This window comes from Cygnus atratus, chromosome 3, assembly GCF_013377495.2.
Source record: "Cygnus atratus isolate AKBS03 ecotype Queensland, Australia chromosome 3, CAtr_DNAZoo_HiC_assembly, whole genome shotgun sequence".
Lineage (NCBI taxonomy): Eukaryota > Metazoa > Chordata > Aves > Anseriformes > Anatidae > Cygnus > Cygnus atratus.
Genome location: NC_066364.1, coordinates 106979278 through 107006650, shown reverse-complemented (window position 1 = coordinate 107006650; position 27373 = coordinate 106979278). Strand labels below are relative to the sequence as shown.

General features: G+C 47.2%; 2 protein-coding genes across 3 annotated transcripts; both read left to right on the top strand.

Annotated features, from left to right (window-relative positions):
* Nucleotides 1–4435: 4435 nt before the first annotated feature.
* LOC118254684 (protein PET117 homolog, mitochondrial) lies at nucleotides 4436–8509 on the top strand. The gene is given in 3 exon segments (XM_050709782.1): nucleotides 4436–4465; nucleotides 4467–4532; nucleotides 8360–8509. Coding segments are annotated over 3 exon segments (246 nt in total).
* A 25-nt stretch (nucleotides 8510–8534) lies between these two features.
* On the top strand, nucleotides 8535–26931 carry KAT14 (lysine acetyltransferase 14). 2 transcript variants are annotated; one of them, XM_035560148.2, is made up of 10 exons: nucleotides 8535–9010; nucleotides 11098–11216; nucleotides 13409–13530; nucleotides 16063–16244; nucleotides 16813–17232; nucleotides 18056–18627; nucleotides 19134–19270; nucleotides 19745–19920; nucleotides 23133–23323; nucleotides 25668–26931. In XM_035560148.2, the coding sequence occupies exons 1-10, from the start codon at nucleotides 8755–8757 to the stop codon at nucleotides 25839–25841; spliced, it is 2349 nt and encodes a 782-aa protein (XP_035416041.1). In that variant the 5' UTR covers nucleotides 8535–8754; the 3' UTR covers nucleotides 25842–26931. The 2 variants fall into 2 exon arrangements, with proteins under 2 accessions (XP_035416041.1, XP_050565738.1); XM_050709781.1 differs by having other exon boundaries at nucleotides 8752–9010; nucleotides 16816–17232.
* The last annotated feature ends 442 nt before the right edge of the window (nucleotides 26932–27373 follow it).

The window sequence follows — 27373 nt, the reverse complement described above, 5'->3', positions numbered from 1 at the left end:
AAGGAGGAAGAGCAAAGGCGAATTGAAATGAGAAGTAACTGTTTGACAAAGCGCCCTGCCAAGGGAAGGGGAGGTTGGGACGCGCTCGCTTTCTGCCGCCTTCACGAGAGCAGAGGGCTCTTTGCCTGGGTTTTCTTCTTTCATTCATTCAAATTGCTTCTCGAGCCTGCACACACACAAGCCCTCGGCTGCTCTACCTCTTAATTACAGAGCGGGGACGTGAAACCTTTAACACATTTACCTTTTTTTTTCCCCCCTGTGTTTTTCTAGACTTCGCATACTAACAATGCAACACCCCCTACTCAGCAGATTCCGCAGAAAACCGTCCTGCCTGCCCAAGTAGGCTGCACCTGAACAGCGTCCACGTTGCTGCAATCACATCTGTTGGCGTTGGGGGGGGGGGGGGGGGATAATTACATTTCCTAGAAGGGAAACGCTATCACGGTGAGAAAAAAGTGCCTACGACATGGTAATGATAATTTCGCTGCTGCTATCAGTGCTGCTATAATAGGAAAAGCGACGCTAACGGCAGCAGGACAGCACGCGCCCCTTTTCTGCTGCCTCTTCTGCTCCGTACCCGAGGCTCCCCCCTGGCAGCACGCACGCAAGGGAGGGGGCACGGGGCCGGTGCGGCTCCCACGGGCAGCGCTGGGAACCCTCCCGGGCTTCACGGAGCAGAGGGGAAGGTGTTTTGGGTTAGGTTTGCGCTTTTTGTCTCCTTTCCGGCTGTTTCGGCGGGGCGCTGCGGGCGCGTGCAAACGCTCGCCTGCACGTGCATGCCCACCGCGTCGGGAGGAAGGGAGGCTCTGCAAAGAGGGGAGGGTGGCTGGGGACTCACAGCCTCGCCAAAACCCCTGCACAGCTTCGTGAAAACCCGCCTTTGGGGTTGCCACTTACGTGGTTTTTTTTTTTGCTTGTTTGATTTATTCCTTGAAGGGAGAGAGGGAACCGGGGGGCTGTGAATCAAACTTGGAAATGGTTTCGGTTCAAACTCTACATCCGCCCCTGCCATATTTCACAGGGCTTTACTTGGGATTTATGGTGACTGCTGGCCTGCTCGGGCAAGCCGCAAGCGAGCGCCCCGTTGCGTGGGTTCCCTGGTGGCGAGGCGAGGGTTGAGCTGATGCTGCCGCCCCTTCCCTCGGCGGGACGCTGCTGTGTGCTCTCGCGGTGGTGCCACCACGCCTTCACGCACAGCTCGGCGAGATCTCCTCCACGCCTGTCGGAATGGGACCGCAAATTAGCAGGGAAGCTATCCTGACACAGAAACTGCCGTGCAGCCTCATTAGGGAGACTGGCAGACGCCTATGTAAGAGGGGAAGGGAGGGGGCGAATGAGGCACGGGGATTGCACAAGCGTCGTTTTCTTAGGAAACCAGGATAAAAATGCCCCCTAAGCATTGGCTTCAGACGTGTTATCCAAGATAACTGTCGAGATCTGAGCTGTTTGCCCAGGGGGAGAATGGCCTTTAGCTTTTCACAGTCTCCGCTGCATGTGAGTAAACCCTTTACTAACTGATCTGCAATCCCTTCCCCGCGAGATGACGCGTGCCGCTATGCCCAGGCTAGCAAAGGAGGAGCAGAGACACAGGAAACACAACATCAAAGACGGCCACAGACATAACACACCAGGAACCTTCCATTAGCAACCACGGTGTTTATTTGAGGAAACCTCATGTGGAGAGAAGCCAGTAGAGCCAGCAAAAAAAAAAAAAAATAGGCCCTCCTAAACCACGTTTCCCTCAGCACTGGCTCAACCTCTATCTCACTCCCTGCTCAAGCGTATCAGCGATGTGGCTTGACTCCTTGCAAGAAGCCACCAGCAGCTTGCCAGTCACACACGCTCCATTGGCCCCACAAGTCCTGTGAGACATCTCTGCGATGGGCTGTGGGTAGTTAAGATTGCATTTGCTTTTTGTGAGGAACTCTGAAATCTCCTTTTTTTCCCCCCTTTTGCTAATTGCCAGCTGAAAAGGCTTTCCCCAGCGGTATCACTGTTGGGCACCCCTGCCTCTCCCTCCTGCGCCACCCCCATTCTGTCTCTGCAGCACGCCCTGGCTGCGTACACGCTGCCAGGCTGCACGATCCAGCTGGAAAACACTCCTGCAGGAAAAAGAAAGTGGGCTTTTCCACGCAGTTGCCAGACCCAGTTGCCAGCCTGGTCCACAGCTGGGTTTTCCACTAGGTCACCTCCTCAGTGAGCCTTCCCCGAGCACAGAAAGGACAACCACCAGAACGGGAGAGCAGGACCACAGCAGACTGAACCCAGGGAAGGTGAGCCCTGTGGCAATCCCTGGTCCTCGGGAGGGATGGAAGAAGAACGGGAACACCTTAAGCCAGAACTCCCTTGTGAAACCACAGCCTGAACATTCCCCGTCTGGGGTTTTAGCCCCTCAAGTGATTAATGCCAGGCTTGGGCAGAGGCACTTGGCTCCCAGCTGGGGTGAGCCCTTCCACGGTGCCAAGGGCGCTACACGCTGGCTCACATCCGCTCTGCATCTGGCTCGACCCAGTTCTTGGCACTCCAGTGGCATTGGCTGCGCTACAAGCACTTATGCATAAGTCTTAATAACAGTAAACACACTGATGTGAGCAAAACTATTATACTAAATTGAAATGTTATCATTCCCATTAATTTCACCTTTCATTTTAATCACATTTGTTCAGCAGACAGATGAAGAAGATTATAACGAGGAAGGACTGGCTTCACGCATTTGGTTTTCCTCTTCTGCTCAGGACTGGGCTGGGGGTGTGACACGGCTGCCTCCGCGCAGCAAAGGTTCCCATTAATGTTCCCGAAGCTGACTGCAGGGCAGCATTGCCAAGCTCTACCTGGAAGTATCTGAGCCTGTTTTACAGCTAGGGACTGTGGTACCTGCTGAAGTTGAAAATCTTTGTACCCACAATCCTGCCTGACAGAGAGCAGCAGCAAATGCCTGGAAAAAAAAAAAAAAAAAAACACAGGAAAGAAGTCAGCGATAAGACTACGCCTTTCACAATAAACCTTCCACCTGAAGGTTCACTTGTGGTTTACAGAATTCATGAGCTGAAAGCAACATCTTGACAGCAATGGTGGTCCACAAATTTGCCCAGATCCTTTCTGAATCTGTAGATAAGCTCAGCTTCTGCAGCACGTGGGGCTGACTTCCACCATTTGCTCGTACATCATGTGGAAAAACCTATTTTTTGGGTAAGCTTGCTATCCATATCCACCTACCTGGCTACCATGGTAGTGTGGGGAAGGGTGAACGGTTATTCCCTGACCTCCTTCAGGAGTTTGCAAAGCTCATGGGATATCCCACCTCCCTGCTAGACATCCCTTTGCTTGGTAAATTCACAAGTGTCACCCATATACTGAAAGGGTTGTTAGGCATTGGAATGGGCTGCCCAGGGAAGCGGTTCAGTCACCATTCCTGGAGGTCTTTAAGAGACGTTTAGATGTAGCCCTTAGTGATATGGTTTAGTGGAGGACTTGTTAGCGTTAGGTCAGAGGTTGGACTCGGTGATCTTGGAGGCCCCTTCCAACCTAGATGCTTCTGTGATATTGCTGCCCTGTACCTATATTTGCTTGTTTGGGTTGTTACACAGCAGATAGTGACCGCTCACATGTTCCTCGCTCTTTGGGAGCGAGCCTCTTGTCAGCTCAACAGTGGCCAGAGAGACTTTTGTGTGCTACAGAGTAAAAGCGCCCTGAAAAACGGAGCCTGAAGCCCTCCGTCGGAAGCGCATCTGACCACGCTGAATCGAGACCACTCCCGACAGCCATCTGCGGCTCTCACACAGGAGCACCGGCAGCACGGATTTGTGCGTGCGAGGCGCTGGGACGCTGCGGTGAGGAGGTGCCAGGGCAGAGCCCCCGGGGAGAGGCAGGCTGCTGTCCTCGGAGCGCGGCGATGTGCCAGGCCGGGGGCCACACGCGGCGCAGCGCGGGGAGGCCGAACAATGGCGGAGCCGCTCTCCCCAGCTGCTCGCCCTACGCAGCTCGGCTTCTCTGGGCGAGGGAAGCGCGGGACTGGAGGTCTGCGTGCCATAACAGCAAAAAACAAAAACAAAAAACCAAAAACCAAAAACAAAAAACAAAAAAACCTTGTCGGGCTCAGAAAAAAAAACTCCTTTTGTTTGCTTTTCAGACCAGCGGCCCAGCTGGCCGCGCTCCCTCTCTCAGCGGGGCCATTTCCAGCCGCCCACGGCGACAACGGGCGGGACGAGGCGGCCGCCATTTTGCGACACCTCCCCCCCAACCCGATCCATCCCCCCCCCCCCGCGCTCGGCGCTCGATTGCTCACGCCTGGCTCGACGCGCTCGGCGCTCGGCCTGGCCGCGCCTCCCCCCCACCCCCACCCCCACCCCCACCCCCACCCCCACCCACAACGGCCGCCAACGGCCCGCTCGCGCGCCCGGCCCGGCGCGGCCCGGCTGTGGTAACGGCGGCGGCGATGTCGAGGAGCTCCCGGGCGGTGCTGGCCGGTCACCGCGCTCCTCTCCGCCGCCACCGTGGCGGCCGTGCACGTCCAGCAGCGGCGGGAGCAGGAGGTGAGCGGGGCCGCCGGGACGGGGGGGGGGGGGGCGGGGGAGGGAGGAGGGGAGGGGAGGGGAGGGGGGAGCCAGGCCACGCCCCCGCAGAGCAGGCCACGCCCCCGCAGAACAGGCCACGCCCACACGACCCGGTAACCACGCCCACCGTGCTCGGGCCCCGCCCCTCACCTGCAGGCAGGAGGGGGCGTGGCTCCGCCCTGCTGGCCCCCGCCCCCGCCCTGTAGCCCCGCCCCCCCCGGCACCTCAGGCGGTGGTCCTCAGTGTCCCCCCTCTGGTGAGGCGGGCGCGTGGGGTGCAGGAGAGCCCCGCAGACAAGCCTCAGGTGTGGGGGTGGGCAGTCTGCGGGCAAATCCGACCCGGGACAATAAATTCAGAACGGACAAGCTGCACGTGGCAGAAACTGGGGCAATGAGCCGGTTTCAGCTCTGCCGGTGAACCAACTGAGTGCTAGTATGAGGGCATGCATCTGGTTTAAACATCTAGGGAAACACACACCACAAAATCTTACATTAAATGTCTTTTACTAAAGGTCTGAAGTAGTCAGGAGCTACAAACCCCACAGTTCAACTTGCCAATCCACACCACAGCTCAGGTGCCTGTTGCTGTGCCATCCATAATGACAAGATTACATTTTATCCTAGAGACATTGCCTCCGTCAGCACTTAAGAACGAGGGATCTTGGAGGACGATGAGGCTGATCTGAGAAGGAAAGAGGTGCTTTAGGTTGGATATTAGGAAGAGCTTCTTTACTGAAAGGGTTGTTAGGCATTGGAATGGGCTGCCCAGGGAAGTGGTTGAGTCACCATCCCTGGAGGTCTTTAAAAGACGTTTAGATGTAGTCCTTAGTGATATGGTTTAGTGGAGGTCTTGTTAGTGTTAGGTCAGAGGTTGGACTCGGTGATCTCGGAGGTCTCTTCCAACCTAGATGCTTCTGTGGTTCTGTGCTGCAGAAGCTGGAAAACGTGCCGAGTATCCTAGGCACAACAAGAAGAGGAAGGCTGGTCTCTTTGGCATGGCAATGGGTAACAGCTCTGCAGCTGCTGGAGCTGGCATACATGCTCAGATTTTTGCAGGTAGTTGTTGGTTAACTCATCCCACCTGCCTTGAGCCACTGAGGGCCTGGCCGGAATATGTGCTAAATGCTCGGCTGAAAATACAGCCAGAAGAGATGGGAGCTGTACATTTAGCATGTGTTGTGCCACAGGACAATCAACTCTCTGGAAAAAATCAGTCTTGGGTGTTTCAGCCAGACACCTAAAATTAATTTTGACCTTAGTCTTTCTTTGGCTAATCTCTCTACTTCATCTCATGGACTACACTGAATTAACATTTACCAAGCATCACTATTCTAAAGAGGTAACAGGCGTAGAAAAGTCCTCAAGGAAATAAGTCGCTCTACCATCCAAGCAGGATCTGCTTATCACGAAGTACACAATGCCACGGGCAACAGGCTAAACAAGTAATGTGAAACCAAACGCTGAGTGCCTGGTCAGGATCCATCCTGAGCACGGTGCCCTGGTGTGTAGAGACTGCATCGTAACTCAAACCACGGGTAAACGAAGGGCACAACTCCGAGCCTGTAATGTGCATTCCTCCAGCATATAAAATGTCTTTAATAAAAAGAGTGGTGGATCTGCCAATGAACTGAAACGGTTGATGCTCTCTGGTTGATTCTTATATTTCTAACCATATCAGGAAGAAAATAGGGACTTGCAGCTCTTCTGCAAGCTTCTGTCTGGGTAAATGCTACCTCTACCAAATGGTGGCTAATTTATCAACAACAATGGGCAACTTTCTCCCCATGGGTCTGTTTTGACACATTTTCCCACAACTAGAAGCAGACATCACTGTGGATAGGCAATCTTTTGCTGCCTGCAGATAAGCAGTTTTGCTGAGTTTCCTAGAGATGAAAAGGTCAAAGGATCCAGTTGGTCAGTGGAAAACCTTTTTGGGCTTTTGGGGACCAAAAAAAAATTTTTTTTTTGAATAGGTGGCTGAAAATGTTGTCCCTTGCCACACAAAAAAAATAACTTATTGCTTTCTTTCCATCCTAATACCCAGGTGTGGGCACAGCCTCTAAATGCCAGGAAGGGAAAAAGAATTGCATGGCTACAGGCAAGCTCCCGTATCTTGTGCCGTGCAGCCTGCTTGGGTCTATCTTCCCTCCCAAGAACCCCCTCTTCTCCCAAAATGTACATCTGACGCATTCAGAGGTGCCTGAGCTGTATATCTGGGGATGGGTTAGCAAAACCTCTAGAATTAGAAGTGATCTCCCCAGCAGCTGAATGTGATGCAGATTATGTATTTGCAGGGATACGAGCATTCCTTGAGATGCTGCTGCTGCAGAAGCAAAGCCAAAATGCTCAGTTTTATGTTACCAGCAATCAGTTCAAACTTGATGTGAGATGCTATTCAGAAAGCCTAAGGCTCAAAGCTTATATTTTTATAAATGAAATCTGAGATTTTATAATTCTTAATCTTCAAGTCAGGGAATAATGGCATCCGGTTTAAGGAACCCAGTTGTTTAGGTAATGCAACGGAAATAAGTACCGTGGATGTTCTGCCCTCATGCATAATATTTTCTGACAAGCTTATGACTATTGCTTTGACATCTAATAAGTGTCTGAACACGTAAAAGCGTGCTGCCTGCCCCAGGAGCCCAAGCCGAGCTGAGAAGGACGCCTCGCACAGCCTCAGAAGTGCTGCGGGAGTGGGTGGGTGCCTGCACCTGGAGCCCACCGAGGTCGCTTTGTGTTCCTCTGCAGAAGCAGGCCCAGCTGCTGTCACCTGCACAAGGTGCCCAACCAGTTAAACCCTCAAGGTGGTCTCCTTTCCTCCCAGAGTTACTGTCAGTCTTGGCATCTCCATCCCGTGTCTTTATATCTCACCTTCCCTCCATTTATATCCCTCTGCTGCCTTGCCTGCTCCCGGACGCGTACATCCGCAGTATGAAGAGCTGGTTCCCAGCTAGTCCCTCCCCTCCTTTCCCCCATCCCAGTCCCTGTCACTAGTTTTGGTTTCGCTCATTTTGCATTCACCTGGTGAGACGTGAAGGTTGAGCAATTCACCTAGCTAGCTGAGTAAGAAAGCCTTCCAGGTAGCAGACACAGACAAGTATAAGGAGGAAACAAAGACTAACGAGGATTTTCTTAGGGTTTTTTACGTTCCTTTGGTGGCTTACCCATCTAAGTGCAAACCGCCAGTCTGTGTTGCACATTTTATTTATGGTGAACATTTTTGGTAAAGGGTACGTATATCTTTTGAATGAAGTGCCATGATTTCTCAAGAGCTTGGCAGAGACAGGCTGTGGGACTTTTATACCTTCCTTGCAGCAAGAGTTTATCAGCCTTTTTTTGTTTGTTTGCTTTTTAAAGGGTAAGACATAAGCAGAAAGAAGCGGATGAAGACAAATAGCAGTTTTCCTTAAGATTATTTTCAGTTTGCCACCAGATTTTCTCCAAGCAGAGGTACAAGTTTTGCAGGTACAAGGCTGTTACAGGTTGTGTGCATCCTGCGCAGCGTGGGAGCTACTGGTGCATTTCTTTGCTCAATGTCTCTTCTGCTCAGAAAATGCACCCATCTGAAGTGAGTACAAACAAAGTGCGTTTGGTGCAGTACTATCAACACCAGGTGCCAGCTCCCGTAGTTTTAGATTCAAAGGACGTTAAGTGGTGTGGCTGCAGGAGGTGGCAGAGGACTAAGGTTTGCAGGGGCAGCAGGGCATGGTGAGAACTTCTGCAGGAGGGAACGGAGCCGGGGTGGGGTTGGTCGCACTCGCCACCAAACAGGCTTGATGAAATAAACCCTGTCCCTTGTGTTTTCAGAGGCTGCACAGAGGAGTTCTCAGAGATCTGGAGCGACAACATCAGAAGAAGGAAAATATTCGCCTGTTAGAAGAGCAGATTGCTTTGACAAAGCAGCTTAAAGAAGAAAGAGACAAGATGCTCATGGAGAAGGGCTCCCAGCAGCCCTAGGCAGGACCTGAGGCATTAGAGTAACTACTCGCAAGTGTTTCAGTAAACAGAGACCATTCCTGAAAGGCTTTCTTTCAGGTACATTATATTCCTGTTCCAAAAGCCATAGAGCATACACAAAATATTTCTTCCACCAGTATTACTTGTGGACACCTGGCTGGTACCTCCAGCGTGAATGGGCTTGTAAATGTGGGGACAGTGCGCTCCTTGTAGCGCAAACACCGTCCTGCTTTAGGTGGTGAGGGATGGCTAATAACGTCCACATGAGTGGGCTGCTGAGCCGCCACGATGATGAAGCCACAAGGACATCGACGTCGGAGGGCCTGGAAGAGGGCGAGGTGGAAGGAGAAACCCTCCTGATCGTGGAGTCTGAAGACCAGGCCTCGGTGGATTTATCCCACGACCAGAGCGGAGACTCGCTGAACAGCGACGAGGGCGACGCGTCCTGGATGGAGGAGATGTCCTACTACTGCGAAAAATGCCAGAAGTGGATTCCGGCAAGTAAGGAGGCTGGTTTTGGTGTTTCTTGTTGCCCTCCCTGCATGTAGTTGGCATTGCTAGGGTTGTGATTTACCGGGTATCCATGCTGTCCTGTACGCCTTCTGCAGGATGGCTTTTGTTCAGCTCCGTCCCAGTGCTGGGGAGGAAATGCTGCCCGGGCGTTGCATGGAGCCCAGCAGCCTCGTGCTGCTTGCTCCGTGCGTTGGGCACGCTGATCCAAGAGCCAGACGGGTGTCTGAGGCTGGCGTTCCCTGTCTGCTCTAATTGGTAACCAACCAAGGGTATGATTTCAGGAACGTGCACGCCTTCCTGCGTGTCTGTCACTGACTTGCTACGGGACTTTGGCCAAGGGTCTTGGCCTCTCGCTCCCCTCAGGTGAAGACACTTTCTGCAGAGGTCAGGGAGGAACAGGACTTTGTAGGTGGTGGTACTTTTTTTCCTTTTCCACGTTTGTGGCTAAATCTCAGCCCTGCTGATTTCCTGATAATGTGAATTTAATTCATCTTTCACAGAAGCGTGTCCAGAATGTGAATTTAATGCAGCTTTGACAGAAGCGTGTCCAGCCCTTAGCAGCTAGCTTTGGGAGGCACTCGGAGCAAGCTACATCACTTGATCCTTTTGCTGTTGCTGCTTGACATATGATATATTCTGTTAGCTAAGTAATAGACTTGGCTTTACTTTCTGATTCGACGTTGTTGGACCTGTTATTAGATGCAAAACCTAAAAATTGCTGAGCACTGTTTTTTATTATCTGCTTTTATGTGTGCTTATTATTATTTCTGAGTTTAGAAATACCGAGCTCTTCAGATGGCATCTGCCTTGCAGCTGTATCGGAGCTGCCCTTTTTGCCATCCTAGAGCTTGCCAGGAGCCTAGTGTAGAAATCTGCTCTCAAGGCGTGGTTAGTGAGCACCTTGCTGTTAGTGAGTGGAGCCAGCATAGTACCGTTAAGATACTGTGCAGGTAATGGGACGTATTAACTTGAAATGTATTAATTATAAAAAAAAAGAGAGAGACCAGAGTTAAAGGTAGTAAAGGTAGCATGAGATATCTCACCTGAGAGCACTCGATTTAACATTCCATTCGTTTTATTTTACAAAGATGTTCCTCTTTCTTGTTGCTGTGGAACAAATCCAAAGAGCAGAAAAAGCCAGTCACAGAGCAACAGTAACTAGATACAAATGCGTAAAGTAAACAAGCTGGAAAAAGGAAAATGCTGTTCTCTTTGCTAATTGTTCAGTTATACGGATATCAGTTGACACTTGTGCAAGTTACCAGTGAGCTCAGGCAAATAATTGCTTTCCACACTGAGTTGCCATCTAGACGTTCTGTTAAACTACCAAATCGGTTGGTTTGGTTTTCTCCAACAAACATTGGTGCGACTTTTATAGTTGGATTCTGCAATTGACTACAAAAGCAGAGCAGCCGTATATTGCAAGCGCTTGATCTGCTGTAGTAACATAATAAAAGCGATGAGATGCTTTTGGAGAAAGACCTTTCGCGTGCGAATTTCAGAAATGTTGTAGTCTTAACTGTTTCCCTGTCTTGTTATTTCATTTTTTATTTTTTCGTATTTCTTTAATGCATGTTGAGTTTAGAAGTCATGATTCATTTGATATTTTTTCCCTGTGCTCCGCTGCAGAAACAGAATTTGAGCCTTTGACTTTGGGTGTGTGGGGTTTTATAGTTGTCTCTGTCCCAGTAGATCACTTTTGTTCAAACTTATATTGAGGGTTAGCAACTCAGCTGTTTTTTAAAGTAGAGTGGGGAAACAGTTATTTATTGCAGTATATAGATTATTCTGGGGAAGCAAGAAGGAGGGAAAAATGCAGAGGAAGTGAGGAAATGCTTTGGCTTTGAGCATGTGTTCAGATGCCCCTTTTTAATGCCTGTGGTTTTCAGTTGGTCACCGCTGACTGCTGCAACTGTAAAACTGATCCATACCTTACATCACAGTGAGTTCCAGGCAGTTCCCAAGGAGTGTTGGTCTCTGGACTCCAGGAAAAAATACTTCCTTGCCTGATGTTGTAGGGAATTATTTTTCCTATGAAAGGACTGAAAATCTGATCTTTTGCCTATTCATTTTAGGTCAAGTGAGAGAACAGCTCAGCTACCTCAAAGGAGACAACTTTTTCAGATTTACTTGCTCGGATTGCTCAGAAGATGGGAAGGAGCAGTTTGAACGGCTGAGATTAACGTGGCAACAAGTAAGTATAATGTTTGTGCCAGGAGAATAACCACAGGACTTTCTAAAATTGTTGTTTGTTGTGTATGTACTGCCTAGAAAAGGAGGATTGGGTATAGATGACAAAGAAACGTATACATGAACTTCAGAAATTAATTAGCTAGGGATTGCCTGCAGATTAGAACTTGAGCATTTGGCAAGTAAATTGAAATATAATCACACAAACCACATTCCTCATTTTTCTTTTTTTTTCTTTTTCCTCATTCATGTTGCTCATGAATTTCATGGCTTCAGGCAAGTTTGGAGAAGCAAATTGCAATCTGGCTGCAAGGCACGAACAGTTTTTTTCTATATATACGAACAAATGTAAAACTTGTGAGGTGGCAACACACAAACAGAGAGCTTGCCAGCTCCCTGAACGCAGAGCTCTGACTTGGCTGCCTGCTCGCTAGCAGTAGTCCCTGCAGAATTCTGCTCTTTCAGTCACTTGCACACCTGAGCAATCAAAATCCTCTGCATTGTGCAGTAACTGCTGTATGGGTAGACTGATGCACCATATCTTGTTCTGAGCAGGGGGCTGGTTTAATTTGAGGCGGGGCGGGCAGTGCTGGGTGCCTCTGCTTAAAGTGGATTTGATCAAGCAGGAACTGCTGCATGAAGTGCTTCCACATGCCAAACATTGGGCAGTATGGGCAAGACATCTTTTTGTCCTTTGGGACACTGGTAGTGCACTGCCTCATAATAGTTCATTTAAAACATTAGTTGTAACTTCTGCAGTGCTTTCTGTTGGTGCCCAGGGCAGGGCTGGGAAAGGTTAGTGGAGCTGTCTGTGGCTGGCAGAACACCGGGGTTTCAGCAGATTACACCTGGGAAGCAAAGGCTGCTAGCGTTACACTCAGCTCTGTGCTGAAGAGGGGAAGGAGAGTGGCATGGGGAAGGGAAAGACAGGATCAAAACTAGTAAAGAAGGTCTCCCTAGGCCTCCAGCAGCCAGAGCTGCTGCTTCTGAGTACATCAAATTGAAGGAAGTGGTAAAATCGATCTGTCTGAAGCAGGAAAAATGTGGACTGTGATTTCTGAATTTTTTTCAGACTATGTGACCTCAACAGATCCTTATGGCCAGTTGTAAAGATACATATATATATATATACACATATATATATATATTTAAAGTTCTGAAGTACTGTCCCACCTGACTTTATCAATACAAAATTCTAGAGAAATAGTTAGCACAGTAAGAGGGCTTGTGAGGCAGAAATAGAGTATAGGGGACATTAAGGCTGTCTATATTTCTTCATTTTGGCGTCTTCAGTGATGTATTTTCAAAAGCAACTGCCCACTGCCAGGAGACCATCTCTGTTTAAAAACAACAACAAACAAACAAAACAACCCCCAATAACAAAAAAAAACCACCTTCAAACCTGTGTGGCAGTGAAAAATAAGTCCCCATTAGAAGTGGTGTCCAGTCAAGGCTGTGTGATTGTTAAAGATGATCCCAGCCTAGCTTTATGATTTTAGTTGTATTCAAATGCATTCATTAAATACATTTAACCGTTGGTCACCTGGGGTTTACTTAGAAGAAAGTGTGTTATTTTTCAAACCTGTCCTGTGGTAGGTCAGACTGAATTTGGTTATGAAGCATGTAGAAGATCTGTAAAAGTATTGTTTAATGAAAACGGTATGGTGACAAACTTAACTCCTGCATACCAAGACTAAGTAGTAAATACCATGTCGCTTTACATGGTTTCACCTCTGTTCAATTTGAAATGCAGCAGCAAGTATGTAGAAAGACTCTGGTCACAATGTTTCTGATGGATAAGGCGGTGGGATTACTTGTCACAATTTTTTTTTGTTTTTGAAAGACTTTTTTCATACTTCCACCCTACATTCAGATCCCAGTTGTGATATAATTCATTTATACTACTCAGTGCAAAAGTTTGCCTCGTCATAAACCTGCATAGTTAGGCGGCTTTTATTCTGCTGGGATGGAGAAATCTCAGAAAAACAGCAGAACGTGCATCTAACAATAGGAAAATTAGAAAGGGCACCATGAAAACAGGACAAAGATGGATTGCAGAAATTGCTTGAGATGTTGCAAAAATAAGAAATTTATGAGACAGCAGAGATGTGTGTGCGTACGACATCACATGGCCGGGTGGCAGCTCACCAGCTGAAGCAGAAAAGATGCACTGGTATCCACCTCTTTCTGTTCCAGGTTGTTATGCTGGCAATGTACAATTTGTCTCTGGAAGGAACCGGCCGTCAAGGGTACTTCAGATGGAAAGAAGACATTTGTGCTTTCATTGAGAAACACTGGACTTTCTTGTTAGGAAACAGGTAAACACATGATGTTTCCCTGCAGCTCTGGTTGCTGAGCAAAATGAATTAAAACTGGACAAGAATCCTGTTTAGTTCAGTGACATCTGCTGGGCCTAGCTAGCCAGAAAACTGGAGGACTCATTATTAAGAAGTCGAACTTAGTCATGAGGGGTAGTCTTGAGAAGGAGTAAGCATTTCTCAACGAGAAGGGAAAAAAAGTCACAGAAGCAATGGAGATGCATATATTTTGAGGGTGTTTCTTGTCTTTCTTTAGGTAGTGAACCCACAGAACCTTTCAGTCTAAGTTGGCACAGTGGATGGGCTAATCTTGGTATCTTCTGCCTGGGCTTTAAAGCAAAAAAGAGCTCCAGCAAAGTACCATGTTCCTCAGCTATAAAGCTTGTATGGACCAAGTTCCCAAAAAGGGGAAATGGGCTTTGTCTTTTAGCTTGTTTTGGGTCTTAATAACAGCTCTTACTTAGTAGGTATTGCAAACCATGGGAATGTCTTTTCACAGTCATTGCGCATTTTAAGAAAGAAGCTGTAAGAATAAGAGCACTTCTTATAAATGGTAGCCTTTTGTGGCACAATGACTGGTGTCTTGTATAGGTGAATGTCACATGTTTTTTTCTGAGCATGCTGAAACTGCCAAAAAATAAATGTCACTGTTAATGCATGTGCTGTTGAGGCAGGAAAGGAAATGAGCAAGCCTCCGAAGTTGTAAATTTACCGATTGCACAGACTTCCCCCTCCCTGCAGGGATTTTTCTCTTTTAAGACCTGGTTTCTCCCTAACCAGATTTGCTGTTTGGCTTTGCTTCCATTGCACGTTTGCGCCTCCTTGCTCTGTTCTCAGCAATGTTGGTCCCCTCCGGAAACAACCAGGACCCTGCCAGGAAGGCAGCTGATGGCCCGTTGTCCCTTGCTCAGGGAGCCATCGCCTCCCAGTGTTTGCTGCTGCCTTTTGAGACCCGCCTTGTGAACTGGGTGCTCCTGGCTCTGATTGAATTCAGATGAAGTGATCGCTGGCTTCAGACATGTGCTCCCTGCCTTGCCTGGACTAGCTGCTGGTGGAGCAGGGACAGCTGAACAACCGGTGTCCCACTTCAAGAACTGCTACGCTTCACATCCTCGGCATATTAAAGCAGCAGCTTATCTAGATGCTCCAGGCCCTGAACTGGGGCATTTGATGTTAATCCCCCGTGTTTGAGGGACATGACTGTAAGGTATGTAATTGCAACACTCAAGACAGCAACAAATAGTTGCCCAGCCAGCCCTAGCCCAGGTACTGAAATGTTGGCCAGTGGGGGTGTGCAAAGGCAAGAAGGAATCCTGAGAGCCCGTGCAAATACGGTTTGAGACTCTATACCATGAACTAGATTCTCCCATATTCAAGGGAGTATCTCAGTTACTGGCCACGAGCCATTTTTAAATCTCTCTTCTTACTTTCTTTCCTAAATGATATTTACATTAGCCCCGTGACAAGTTCTTAGAAGGCCAGGAAGTGCTCAGATGCCCACTATAGCACACTGTCCTGGGAAGCGAAAGGCGTAAATGCAGCTCCCTGCCTCCAAGTGGCCAAAAATGTGATTCAAAAACAGCTCAGTGAGAGTGGCTGATGCAGGTATGCTGATCCACTTTGTTGTGCTACAGGATAGGTTTTTTGACAGAAAACCCCAAGCAGAGACAGGGCTCAAATACAGCTCATGCTTATACGTCCATGGGACAAGCGTAGGTTTTCCTCTGTTCCCTGGACAGTTTCTGCAGCTCAGTTGTCCTCAGTGATTTCTCAGGCCCCTGGCTCTCCTTCTCTGCAGTGCCTGGCACAGCTGCAGCTATGGAGAGCAGAGTCATTGAATCCCAATGCCCCCTGTGAATTCAGCCTTCAGGATTCTGTCCTAAAGCTTTGGGAACAGGCTTTGCTTAATGTGTTGAAATCTCAAAGTCGCCAAAGCAGATGTCTAAATTAAGTTCCTCTTTCCTTTTATGTGAAGTGAAACCTTTATTACTATCTTTCCCTTACCTCTCCCATCCTGTGTACCCAGAGTCCTGTTTGCTGTCTTCAATTGGGGAATATGTCCTTGTAATGTCAGGTCAACACAGCTATCACTAGGATCCTGTTCATGTTTTGCTGTAGATAAGTGGTTGATTTAAGAGCACTATGGTTAGCTCAGGTAGGAACATGAGTGTTTGAATGATTGGGGTGCTAGTGGCAGTGGCCTTTGTAGGCTGAGCGTAGTGTGACTCATTGACAAAAGAAGAAAAATGACTTCTCACCGTGCTGTAATTGTGTGGCATTTATGTATGGAACATATGTATGCAGCACTTTGTATGTCAGAGCCCACTGATACGCTCTAGGTTGTCCTGAATGGTTCTCTGTTTGACAACAAATTCATCAATCCCTCACCTTTTTGAGGACTGGAGCATAGGGATCGCAGTCAGTGGCTAAAGCACAATGCCCTTTCCATCTTTGTGGAGGGAGGAGGCTTCAGGATGAAGGCGTAGCTGGTGAGTGGGGACCTAACACTTTTTTTCATATCTCCCACTGTAGGAAAAAGACCTCGACATGGTGGAGCACAGTTGCTGGCTGTCTCTCTGTGGGGAGCCCCTTGTTCTTCCGCTCAGGGGCCCAGGAATTTGGAGAACCAGGGTGGTGGAAACTGGTTCATAATAAACCCCCAACAATGAAGCCTGAGGGAGAGAAGCTGTCTGCATCTGCACTAAAGGCAAAAGGTAACTGTTTCCCAAATGGTGTTTAGGTTCCTAGCTGGGCCAGAGCTGGAAGGCATGACAAAAGTTTACTTAAAATGACATGTTCATGTGCATGGATAGTTACAGGGCATGATTTTTTGTCTTAGTTTTGCTCTGCTGGAATGGCTGATTTAAGACGACTATGTTGCATGTACTGTAGTATGAGAAGCCTTTTATATTTCATTTCAGTGCCTTTTTGCATTGTGCTAACTGATTGTAAGGCTTTTGAGATTTGTGCATTTTTTTGCGACTGAAATATGTTGTTCTTCTGTTCCTCTTTACCCTGGGGAATGTTTTCTTTTTTCTTTTTTTTTTCTCTTTTGTCCACACTGGATGCAAATTCCCTTCTGTGCAGAGGAGCAAAATTGGGGTTTAAGTGAGGCTCTAGCAGTGCATTAACTTTATGCTACATGCCTTGGAATGAATTTCTTGTATATTTTGAAAATACATCTTCTAAAATTTCTAGCTAATCTGTCCTTATGACCATAAGCACGTATACAGTGATTGCAGAAGCTCAGTGTCTGTTAGAATAAGCGAGCTACTTCTTTAGCAGCTTCAAAGCCACCTCTGGATCCCATCATTACCGTGGAAGGCCTCAGGAAACGAGTGAGCCGCAATCCAGTCGAATCAGCCATGGAGCTGAAGGAGAAGAGATCTCGCACTCAGGAAGCCAAGGATATTCGGCGAGCCCAGAAGGAGGCAGCTGGCTTCCTGGACCGCAGTACTTCCTCCACTCCTGTTAAATTCACCAGTCGAGGCCGTCGTCCCGATATCGTCCTTGAGAAAGGCGAGGTGATTGACTTTTCCTCCTTGAGCTCTTCAGACCGCACGCCTCTGACAAGCCCTTCTCCTTCCCCATCTCTGGACTTCTCTGCTCCCGGCACTCCAGCCTCGCATTCAGCCACTCCTAGCCTTCTCTCAGAAGCGGATCTCATCCCAGACGTCATGCCGCCACAGGCTCTGTTTCATGGTAAGAGATGCTAAGTTTTTTGTTTGATAATAATCCACGCATAGTTATCAAGGAAGACATTTAAATAAAAAAGAAACTTCCAATGAGCTGCAGGATATCTTCAAGAAAAGGTGGAAAGTAACTGGTAAAATTCTGTTTGTCTTGGTTGCGTGGAAGTCTTAAATAGGTTTTCACAGTTGTAGTCACAGTTTCTGAGACCAGAAGGAACCACCGTTGTCTTCTGAGGCATCCTGAATACCCAATGGGTAGAAGATTTCACCTAGCAACAGCATCCTAATTAACAGATCATAAATTTTGGTCAGGTTGCAAAGCAGAAATGCAAGGCTAAATGTTGGTAGTACTTTAAGGAGTCAGACCTCGTTCTAACTGAGAAAATAGAGGGTAAAGCAGTTCTTGTTGGACATGCGCTGCAGAGGGTCAAATGCCGTCCTTTTGTACTACCTCGTTGTCGTTCCCTGATTTTAAACTGAACTTCTCCAGGGTGTGCTAGCTAAAAATAGAGCTTGATCATTTGATTGCCAGTCTTCAGGAATTTTCAACAATTTAATGTTTGTCAAAGAGCATGAGCATATAGCTCAGGATGCAATGTTTTTGGATGCCAAGGGCAGGAGACCTTAGGAGACCTAAGGGGTCCTGAAATAGGACCCCTTAATGGGTACCCTGTCCAAAATCTGGAGGCCCAAAAGTAAATAGAAAACGGAGTGTGTTGGGTAAACCCATGTAATTTCTCCTTAGCAGAAATGTCCTGCAAAGAATCGTCTTTGAAATGGGACTTTATGTTGGTTTTTTTTTTTTTCCCTGTTTTTTTTGATCTGTTGAACAGATGACGAGGAGATGGAAGGGGATGGAGTCATAGACCCGGGAATAGAGTACGTTCCCCCTCCCAGTGGGACCGCTGGTGCTGGGACTGTGATAGCGGGCAGAAAAAAAGTGAAGACAGCTGAGCAGATCAAGCAAGAGGTGGAGAGTGAAGAAGAAAAAACAGAAAGGATGGAAGGTGACAGTGAGGATCCTGAAGAGTCAAACGCATCGCTGCAGGTGCGGGGGCGAGACAAGAGGAAACCACACGTGGAGAAGGATGCTAAACCCCGAGCTCCCAAGCATACCTCTGTTAGTATTTATGAGGAAAAGCTGCTGCTGAAGAGATTGGAAGCCTGTCCCAATGCCATGAGCATGACCCCAGAGGCCCGGAGACTGAGGCGCAAGCTGATAGTGAGGCAGGCCAAGAGGGAAAGAGGGCTGCCACTCTTTGACTTGGACCAGGTCGTGAATGCTGCGCTGCTCTTGGTTGATGGGATTTATGGAGCCAAAGAAGGAGGTGTTTCCAGGTCCCCGGTAGGGCAAGCGACATACAGAACTACTAGTCAGGACTTCAGGATCTTGGACAGATACCAGGTGAGTGTCATCAAATTTAAGTGGTTTTTGACACTGTTTTTTCAGAGCTTTTGCTGCAGAGAACAACACCACCATGGGGATACCATGAAAATTGAAAAGAATTACGTGAACAAGGCTCATTTTGACATGGGGCTCTGTCCCCACTATCTCACAAGCCCCTTTCTTCTCAGGCAATGTTCAATCAGTACAGCTTTCTATCAGTATAAGACACAAACGCTGCACAAACGCTGATGGTGGAGGCCTGGAAGTACCTAACCGCTCTTTCATGCCATGCAGGAGAGAAGTTGCCTGCAGTGCTTTGCTGAGCAGTATGTGCAGCTCATAGCATTGGGTGCTGAACCTGAGAGTGCACTGCAGAGTCCTCCGAGGTAGGACCGTCATCCTGTGGGTCCAGATCATCCTGTTATAGTGAAAGGCCCTTATTCTTTCTCTGTTGACGTGATGCCCGTGTGTTAAGTCATTGACTAATTTTCCTGATGTGTTCTGGATTTTTTTTGTACGCACAGACGATGCTGCCTGCCATGAAGGGATATCGACAGCAGACAACGAAGTTTCTGTATCGATTGGTAGGCTCAGAAGACCTCCTGACAGACCACAGCATTGTCAGCCCTTACACATCCCGTGTCCTGAAACCTTATATCAGGTACGGATCGTCAGAGGTTGAATTTGCTCTTGGCCTGGGAACCAGCAGCCCACATTTCTTGGGCAGTGATCAAGAGGTATCTTTGTGGGAGGGGACACTTTTCTTTTGGGCAGCGATCCCCACTCATCCCTGCAGTAGGAAGGAGAATCTTGAAGAGAAAACAGGGCAGAGGAGGAGTCACCATAGTCACTGAATACAAGTTGCACCTGCTTTTAGGGGAAGCCCATAACACCCTTGGTCCTGCTGTTACGACAGGCTGGCTCGATGTGCTGTGGATCCAGGAAGTGTCGTGGCCTCTGGCACGAGGCTGTTTTTGCTGAGCTGGGTGCTGTTTTCCCACATGAATGGAAGACTGTTCTTTTGTTCCAAGTTGAGCATGTCAGAAAATATCTCATGGGCAGTACCCGTTCAGCTGCAGTAGCATTTATTGTTGCTCACTCACCTTCTGTGTTTGCTTTCCGTGTTAACTGGCAGGCGTGATTATGAGACAAAGCCCCCAAAACTCAGGCTGCTGGCAGAAATCCGGGCGCATCCACACAGGAATAATCTTCACTGGAAGGCTGAGCCAGAAGCACCTGTTGATTACTGCTACGTTCGCCCTAATCACATCCCCACTATAAACTCCATGTGCCACGAATTCTTCTGGCCTGGTAAGATTCCTTCGGTGCTTGGTTTTTTGAGAAGGAAGTGGTTTTGTTCAGAAAAAAAAAAAAATTTGGCCAAATGCGTCTTCAGTTGGTGTCTGGCTCAGTTCTTAGAAAACTATTATCTGATGTCATAGGAATGTAGTTGAGATGGAGACATGAGTTTGGTGTCTTTTGGTTTTTGAGATCATTTAGAACTGGGCAATTAGGCCCTAATTAGCACAGCACTTAGAGAAACAGGTCGTTTTGGGTAACACCATTGATGCCAATAGAAATAGGCAGTTACTAAAATCAACCATCCAGCAGAATCCAGCTTGGGGTGGGGGCTCAATGTAAACAAACAGCTTTATGCCAGAGATCTAATGCTCATTGGAGTGAAATCTGGGAATTGCTAACTACTGTAAACTTCGCTATGGTGTTCTTTATTGCTTCAAGCCTCGGTATTTGCAATGTATGGGAGAAGTTGGGTATTGATTTTTATGAATCATCTCTTTAATTTTAAGATCCCTGGGACAGTGGCTGCCCTTTACGGGGTGGGATTGGGGCCGCAGTTATGTGACTGTTGTCTCAAATTCTTACGAAATAAGAATTGTAATGTTCATCTAATGCCTGGGTCAGCTTCTGATCAGCAGTCAACACTGCAGACTAATTTAGAAAGCCCAGTGTAAACAGTCCACACCTTTATTCCAAGTAACTGTTTACTTTACATTTTGATTTTCAGATAGTGATTCAACATTGTTTGTAGTTCAGCAGTGCTCATAAGCTGCAGTCAGGATCAGAGCTATTTGTGCTTCTTACTGTCCAAATTGTACAATGCAGGGGTAAATAACTTGGCATGTCTTCCCTTTCACAAGCTGTTTTGGAGCTCATGAGACACTCTGCAATCCTCACAGAGGCTGAACCCCTTTGTCATGGACTCTTCTCTTCTGATAATGCATTTGAAGTTCTGGCCAAGTTGGTTTGCACCTTCATTAAGTTCTTCAGGACTCACCCTGTTTTATTTAACATAAGGAGCGTGGGTGTGTTCCACCCTCCTATGGACTGTGCATCGTTAAATCAGAAAGCTGACACTCCCATCAGCCTCCATAACAGGAATCAAAATTTCTTCCATGGTGTAAATTTTCTGGGGCTGGGATAATAGGATTATTGTACCTTGGTCTGTTTTAGTAGGAGGGAGAAATGAGGATGTGATACTTCAGGAGGTAAAACACAGTGTCTGCGTGGACACCAAGGGTTTAGCTTCACAGTGGGCTGGTGTAATTGCTGAAGTGGTGGTAGGGTGGGATACGCAGCTAGGAGGGTATGTTAAGCTAAAATAAAGTCAGTTAGGTTGGAAAAGAACTTCCAAGATCATGAATTCCAAACATCAGCCTGACCTAACAAGTATACCATCACTAAGCCACATTTAATGCACGTAGGCGCACCCTGTCGCGTTCTAGTAGTGATGCTGTCTTGTTGACTGAGTTCTTGGGCACTTCACAAGGTGCTGTGTGTCCAGACCTTAGTTATTTCAAATCCTTCCTGTCAGAGCTTTTCTTGTTCCTCTCACGGCAGAAATGAGCTCGCAGGTAGTTACCGCAAATGAGCTGACACGAAGCAAGATTCCTCTCACGGTATCTGGTGCCTTCGTGTCCTAACGGGAAACATCTCCTGAGCAAACAAGTGGTAAACCCTACTGAGCTAAGCACCTTCCTGCAGGAATAACTGCGTGCTGAGGGGACGGCACCACTTCATCGACGCCAGAGTGCTCAGGGCAATGTAGCGCTCCTGTACAGACACGCTGTAAGGCACTTCACAGTCAATTGCAGCCTTGAGATAATTAACGCTGCTCCCTATTGCCAATCAATTCCTCCCACGTCTTACTCCACCCTGCTCACTCTCGAGCAAGAAAATAATTCACCCGCTTTTTTATGCCTAGCGCTTTATGAAGTCTTGCATCTCATCAAGAGTGATAAACATTGCTGGAAAACATCCTCTGCTATTTTGTTACCCCACGTTCAAAATATATCTTTGATCGCCAGTTTGAGGCTGAAACTAGCATTTATGGCGTGACTGCCATGTCTTGCGCTTCGTTTAGGGCCTGTCTGCACAGCCAAATTACCAAGCAGGCTTCAGTGCTGTGAGCTAAACTGCTTGGCCCTAACATGCTGCGTAGATGTTCTTAGGCTGCAACAGCAGCGTGGTTAGGCAGGGTAACAAACTCCGCTCAGAAGTCACTGACTTCGGGTGTTTCTGTCCAGCCTCTGACTCATAGAAGCACCGCTGCCAGGGAGGCTGTTTCAGTCCCCAGATTAGAGAATTTGCACACTAAAAGCAAACATTTTGATAGTGTTGAAACCTGTGGTCGGGTTCACGGTGTAGCTCACAAAACAGCTCAGTACAGGCAACGGAAGAAGCAGGAGGAGGTCAAGGCCAGGGAGAGAAAGAGACAAGAACTGTTTGCAGGTAGCACTACCAAAGCTGAGACCCCATTTCAGGTCTGCTGCACCCGGAGAGAGTTTGCAGGAGGAAGAGGATGGAGCAGCTGATACACTCTGAATTGCCCCCGTTGCTTGTCTGCGGGCAAGTCCTTCGGCGTTTGCAGAGTGGAACGGTGATGGTGCATGCCGGCCTGCTGCTGGCCTGGCCCTTTTCCTCCAGTGGTACCGTAGCCCTTAGGAGCCCCAGGCAAGGGGCACAAACTTACTGGGACCCAATCCAGCAAACATTTGCACACGCAAGTAACTTTATCCATATGCATGTCTAGAACTGGATTCTTAACAGTCTGCTGATATGGCTCAGAATACAAACTAAGGAAAGATTAGCTGGGTGCTGACATAGTGACATATACATATATATATACATATATATATATATATTAAACCCCTTCCTTTTTTTTTTTTTTTTTTTGGTTTTGGTTTTATCCTTAGGTCATTTGGAAGGAGATTGGCTTTAACTTCTTTGTTCCAGAATCCCCACTAGTAAAGGAGTCTTCCCCTTTGTGTGTGCTATGCTAACTTCTGCACCTATTGACATCAGTGCCAAAAGTCTCATTTTTGTCTAAGGGCTTGGTTGAAGCATCTGTCAATCAAAGAGCTTTGAAATAAGGCAAAAGGAAGAAATCAAGTGTTTACAAAAGGGCTTAATAATCTGAATTTCCATGGAAGTGTGACACAATATAGTCTGCTTTCTGCTTGGTTTGCAGTGCCTTCAACTGCTGTTTATCTCTTTCTTTGCAGGAATTGATTTGTCAGAATGCCTACAGTATCCAGACTTCAGTGTTGTTGTCCTTTACAAAAAAGTTATTATTGCCTTTGGCTTTATGGTGCCAGATGTGAAATACAATGAAGCTTACATCTCTTTTCTGTTTGTTCACCCTGAGTGGAGGAGAGCTGGAATTGCAACCTTCATGATTTATCATCTTATTCAGGTAATGAAAAAATATGTTCACATAAAATAATGTTCACATAACAGTAATACTGTAAATTTGGGGTTTGAAAGGAAAAATTGGTAACAGAGGTAATAGTTTGGTTAGAATACATGGTAGCTTTTCTTACCTACACCTGAAAGCTTATTCTGGGACTAGTGCAGTTGCATGAAATCACTTACCGATCTTAATCATTCTCGTTCACGTCTAAAATACACTGGTTCAAATGCATTAGAGTTGAAGATAAAGTGTTTGCAGCCTCATTCAAATTTTTTTAGACTGGCTTGTACTGGGCTTTGTTGCACAGGGACACTTGGAAAAATTAATCTGAGCTAACTAAAGGTAGGTAGTGTTAAAGTAGTTAAACTTCATTAAACCACTGAATGAATGCTGTCTTTCAGGTGGCCGTAATTCCATTTACTTCCTTGGATTAAATTGCACAAATTTGAGTAAGGATGCAGACAGATGTCCTTTTTCAGAGCCCAGCTGTGCATCCTCAGGACCCACGGTTTTAATACTCCCTGAGCTCTCATGGCAGAGCTGCTGAGGTGAACGATTCCCTAACTTGTTTTAGTTGAGATGAGCTGCGCTAGTAAAAACTCACCATTGAAACTGTTTTTACTTGTACTCATTTGGCTAAAGAGAGATAGGGAGTGCTGGCAGATCCTTGGGAAGAATGATCTGTACCTTAGAAAAGCAGTTTCCACCAAGAGCAGCTCCTCTTGGCCACCTGAGGGTAATTCTACCAACAAAGCTTTCTGCAGTGCCCACCTCTCACTGGTTACTAGCCTGTGTCAACATGCAGAGCGATCTGTTTTAAATTCACCTCTTGCATTTCCTGAGCCTCTCTGTGTGAAGTGTTTAAGTAAATTGCCCTCAACTGCAGTCAGTTGATGTGAGATGTCAACACCTACTAACAACAGGCATGGAGATGAGCCAAGGTTTGCAGGGATCCAGCAACCAGACTCCTGTCTCTCCGGCAGGACTGGGATGCGTTTGCAAGTCAGCTGTGGGGAATCACCACAGCTTTTTGCAGGACCTATGACACCAATTAATGTAGGACCTATGACACCAATTAACCTGTTTCTGCTTTCAGGTAGACTAGTGTTAAATTATCACGTGGAGAACAGCCAGGCAGGCTGAGGCTGATTAGACTTGCTAGCAGTGAGAGACCACCGCTGTATGTTCAGCTCGTGTTAGATTTATTTTTCCAGTGCTGCATATGTCAGTGGTAGATGGCAGTCGCTCATGTAGAAGTGGTGACAGTGACCTTCTCTCCCTCTACTGCCAGGCTGTGTGTGCTGCTTCGCAGCCTACTTGGGCTGATACCGGGGTCTGCTCTCTGTAGCTAAGGCCACCTTTATCCTTTGGATGAAGGTCTGTCTACTGAAGATAAAGATCAGTGTGCTTAAGTTGGGGGTGAATTCTTGGGGACAGCATAATCTAACAAAAATTGTTTTGATGGAAGTGGCGAGGACCAAACTGCATCTTCTTCGTGTTCTCGTTCCAACCTCCTTTTCCCCAAAATGGCTTCTCATTATTTCACTTTTTTTTTCTTAAATCTCTGTGAGACCTTTTCCCTTCAAGTGATCTACCATGTAGATTTCCTAAAGGGTGTTGTTATTGCCACTTAGAGTTACCATACATGCAATATACAGAGAATGCTATTAAAGCACTAGATAAAAGCAAGAAAAAAATACTTTATTATTATATTATGGTTTTATCAAAGATAAAGATGCCCGTATAATCTCAGATCTTTACGGTAACTTCAGCGATGCCATTTGCTGTCTGAACTCCCTTGCCTTCTCGGGAGGCGAGTGCTGTGCCCTGAAGGATGGGAGAGGAGCTGGGTGGGATGTAGAGGAATTCCAGTGTGACAGCCCAGAGGTGGCGTGGTGGTGCAGCACGGTCCCAGAGAGTTCAGCTCTGTTTGCTGATGGGGAGGAGCACAGCGCTTGACCCTTTGGCATGTTTTGTCTTTTCTTCAGGCCATTGTTATTAAGTGTTTGAGATTAGTGCTGTATGCTGAGATTACTTTTAATGAACAATTGCTTAGAATTTGACAATGGAAAGCTGAGAAATTATAATCCAAAGCCTTGCTTTTATTGTCAGAGGGTCCCTATTTCTCAGAAACAAAGGTTCTGAGGAACGGTAGCTGGCCTCCCTTCACGTTTCAGCTGGTGCTATGTGTGGTAACTTCTGTGTCGAGACCTGCGATTTTCTCACGTTTCCTCAGTAACTTAAATACCAGAACTGATGAATCTCTTCACCTCCGCATTCCCCCAGAGGCTTTCTCATTCTCTTGCTGTGATACTTTTTTTTTTTTTTCCTCTTCCTCCCTTGGCAGACCTGCATGGGCAAAGACGTAACCCTTCACGTCTCTGCAAGCAACCCTGCTATGCTGCTCTACCAAAAATTTGGATTTAAGACTGAAGAATACATTTTGGATTTCTATGACAAATATTATCCCTTGGACAGCAAGGAGTGCAAGCATGCGTTCTTTCTCAGACTGCGGCGCTGATCTGTCCGAGCTGTTGGGGAGAACGTGTGAGAAGCCCAGCCTTTCGAGCATGGCTTTCAGCAGAGGATGTTGGCTGTCACGTGAGAGCTGGAACACACCTATGCCTTTTTCCCTAGGACTTCTAACATCAGCAGTGCTGTATTGTGTGCTGAAAGTGCAATCCAAAGGGATTGATTCACACTGTCCAAGGGAGAGGCCTGGAAATGCCAACTGGGACATGCTGAAGCCACTGGAAGACTGATATTCTTATGGGGAGCTTTTCTGACACTGTTACTTTGGAGAGCCCCACTGATTTAAAACAAAAAACCCAAACCAACTGTTCATTTCAGAGGGGCCCCATGGATTTCAAATTTTGAAACCTATCCAAAGTTGCAGGCTTTTTTGTTTCTGTTTTCGTTTATGGAAAATGAACATCTAAACTTAAATCATCTGCAGTGTTTCTGTGATTTGATTGCTCTGTTAGGAACGGTGTCTTGAATTCATGAAGGGGAATGCGTATTGGTGCATATAGCTGTATGCTGACTTTAGGAAAGCTCTACACAGGCCAGAACAGCAATACTGGAACCATGTTTTAGGAATAATGAAGTGTGTGTGAACTCATGTGATCCTGAGTGAAAGGCTCAGAGGAGATATCTTTGTTCTGTCCCTTCCCTGCGGCCTTCCTTCCACCCCATTGCCCCTGTGCTCAATGTGAAGTTCTTGTAGTGCGCAGTGTTTTGTGTTCAGGAACAAGATGTCAAGTAGGCTCGTAGCTAGGTGAGGGAGGACACAACAGCTGCCAAATCAGCTCTTTGAAATCGTGCAGCCTATCTGCCAGTTGTTGATGCTGCAGATCAGCCCTTTGGGCACACCTCTAACCACAGAGCCAGCCTCGCAGGCTCCAGCCAGCACCCACCTCCTCCTGCTACAGACAGAAAAGTCGGTGGTGAGGTTTGAAACGCAGGCTCTAGTTAGTAGAAGCAACCTGTGTGCAGCTGGGAGGGGGCGGAGGGCAGAGGTGAGCTTGTGCCAGTTCTTGGAAGCATCTAGGTGGTGATTTCACAGTAATGTGAGAGAGCAAAAAAAGTAAAGAGGAGAGAGAAAAAAAAAAGAAAGAAATAGCCAAGAATTTAAGAAAAAAAAGTTTGCACAGTTTAGCAACTTTTCTCTCTCCCTGGTTTTTACTGCAGAAGAGCAGAGAGTTGGCAGTTGGCTCTGCTGCCTGACTGAAGGCCAGTCAGCGCTTTTAAAACATGAACCATACCCACTGTCCTGTTCCTTTTGCATCAACTCTTCATTTTGGTAACAGCAGGAAGGTGGACATGTATGTTTTTGTGTAGCCAGGAGTTGGTGGGAGGAAAACAGAGCCCATCCAAGAGCTGTGTGCCCTAACATCCATGCACATTTCAGCCTACTTTATGACTACGTGAAAATTTTTGATGTTAACTGATGTGACGAGTTAGCTGTACGTGGAAAGGAGAAAAATTGTCTTTATGAATGGAATTAAAGCCCTTCCCTTGAAAAAGCCTACCCGTAGTTATACTGTTTGTTAA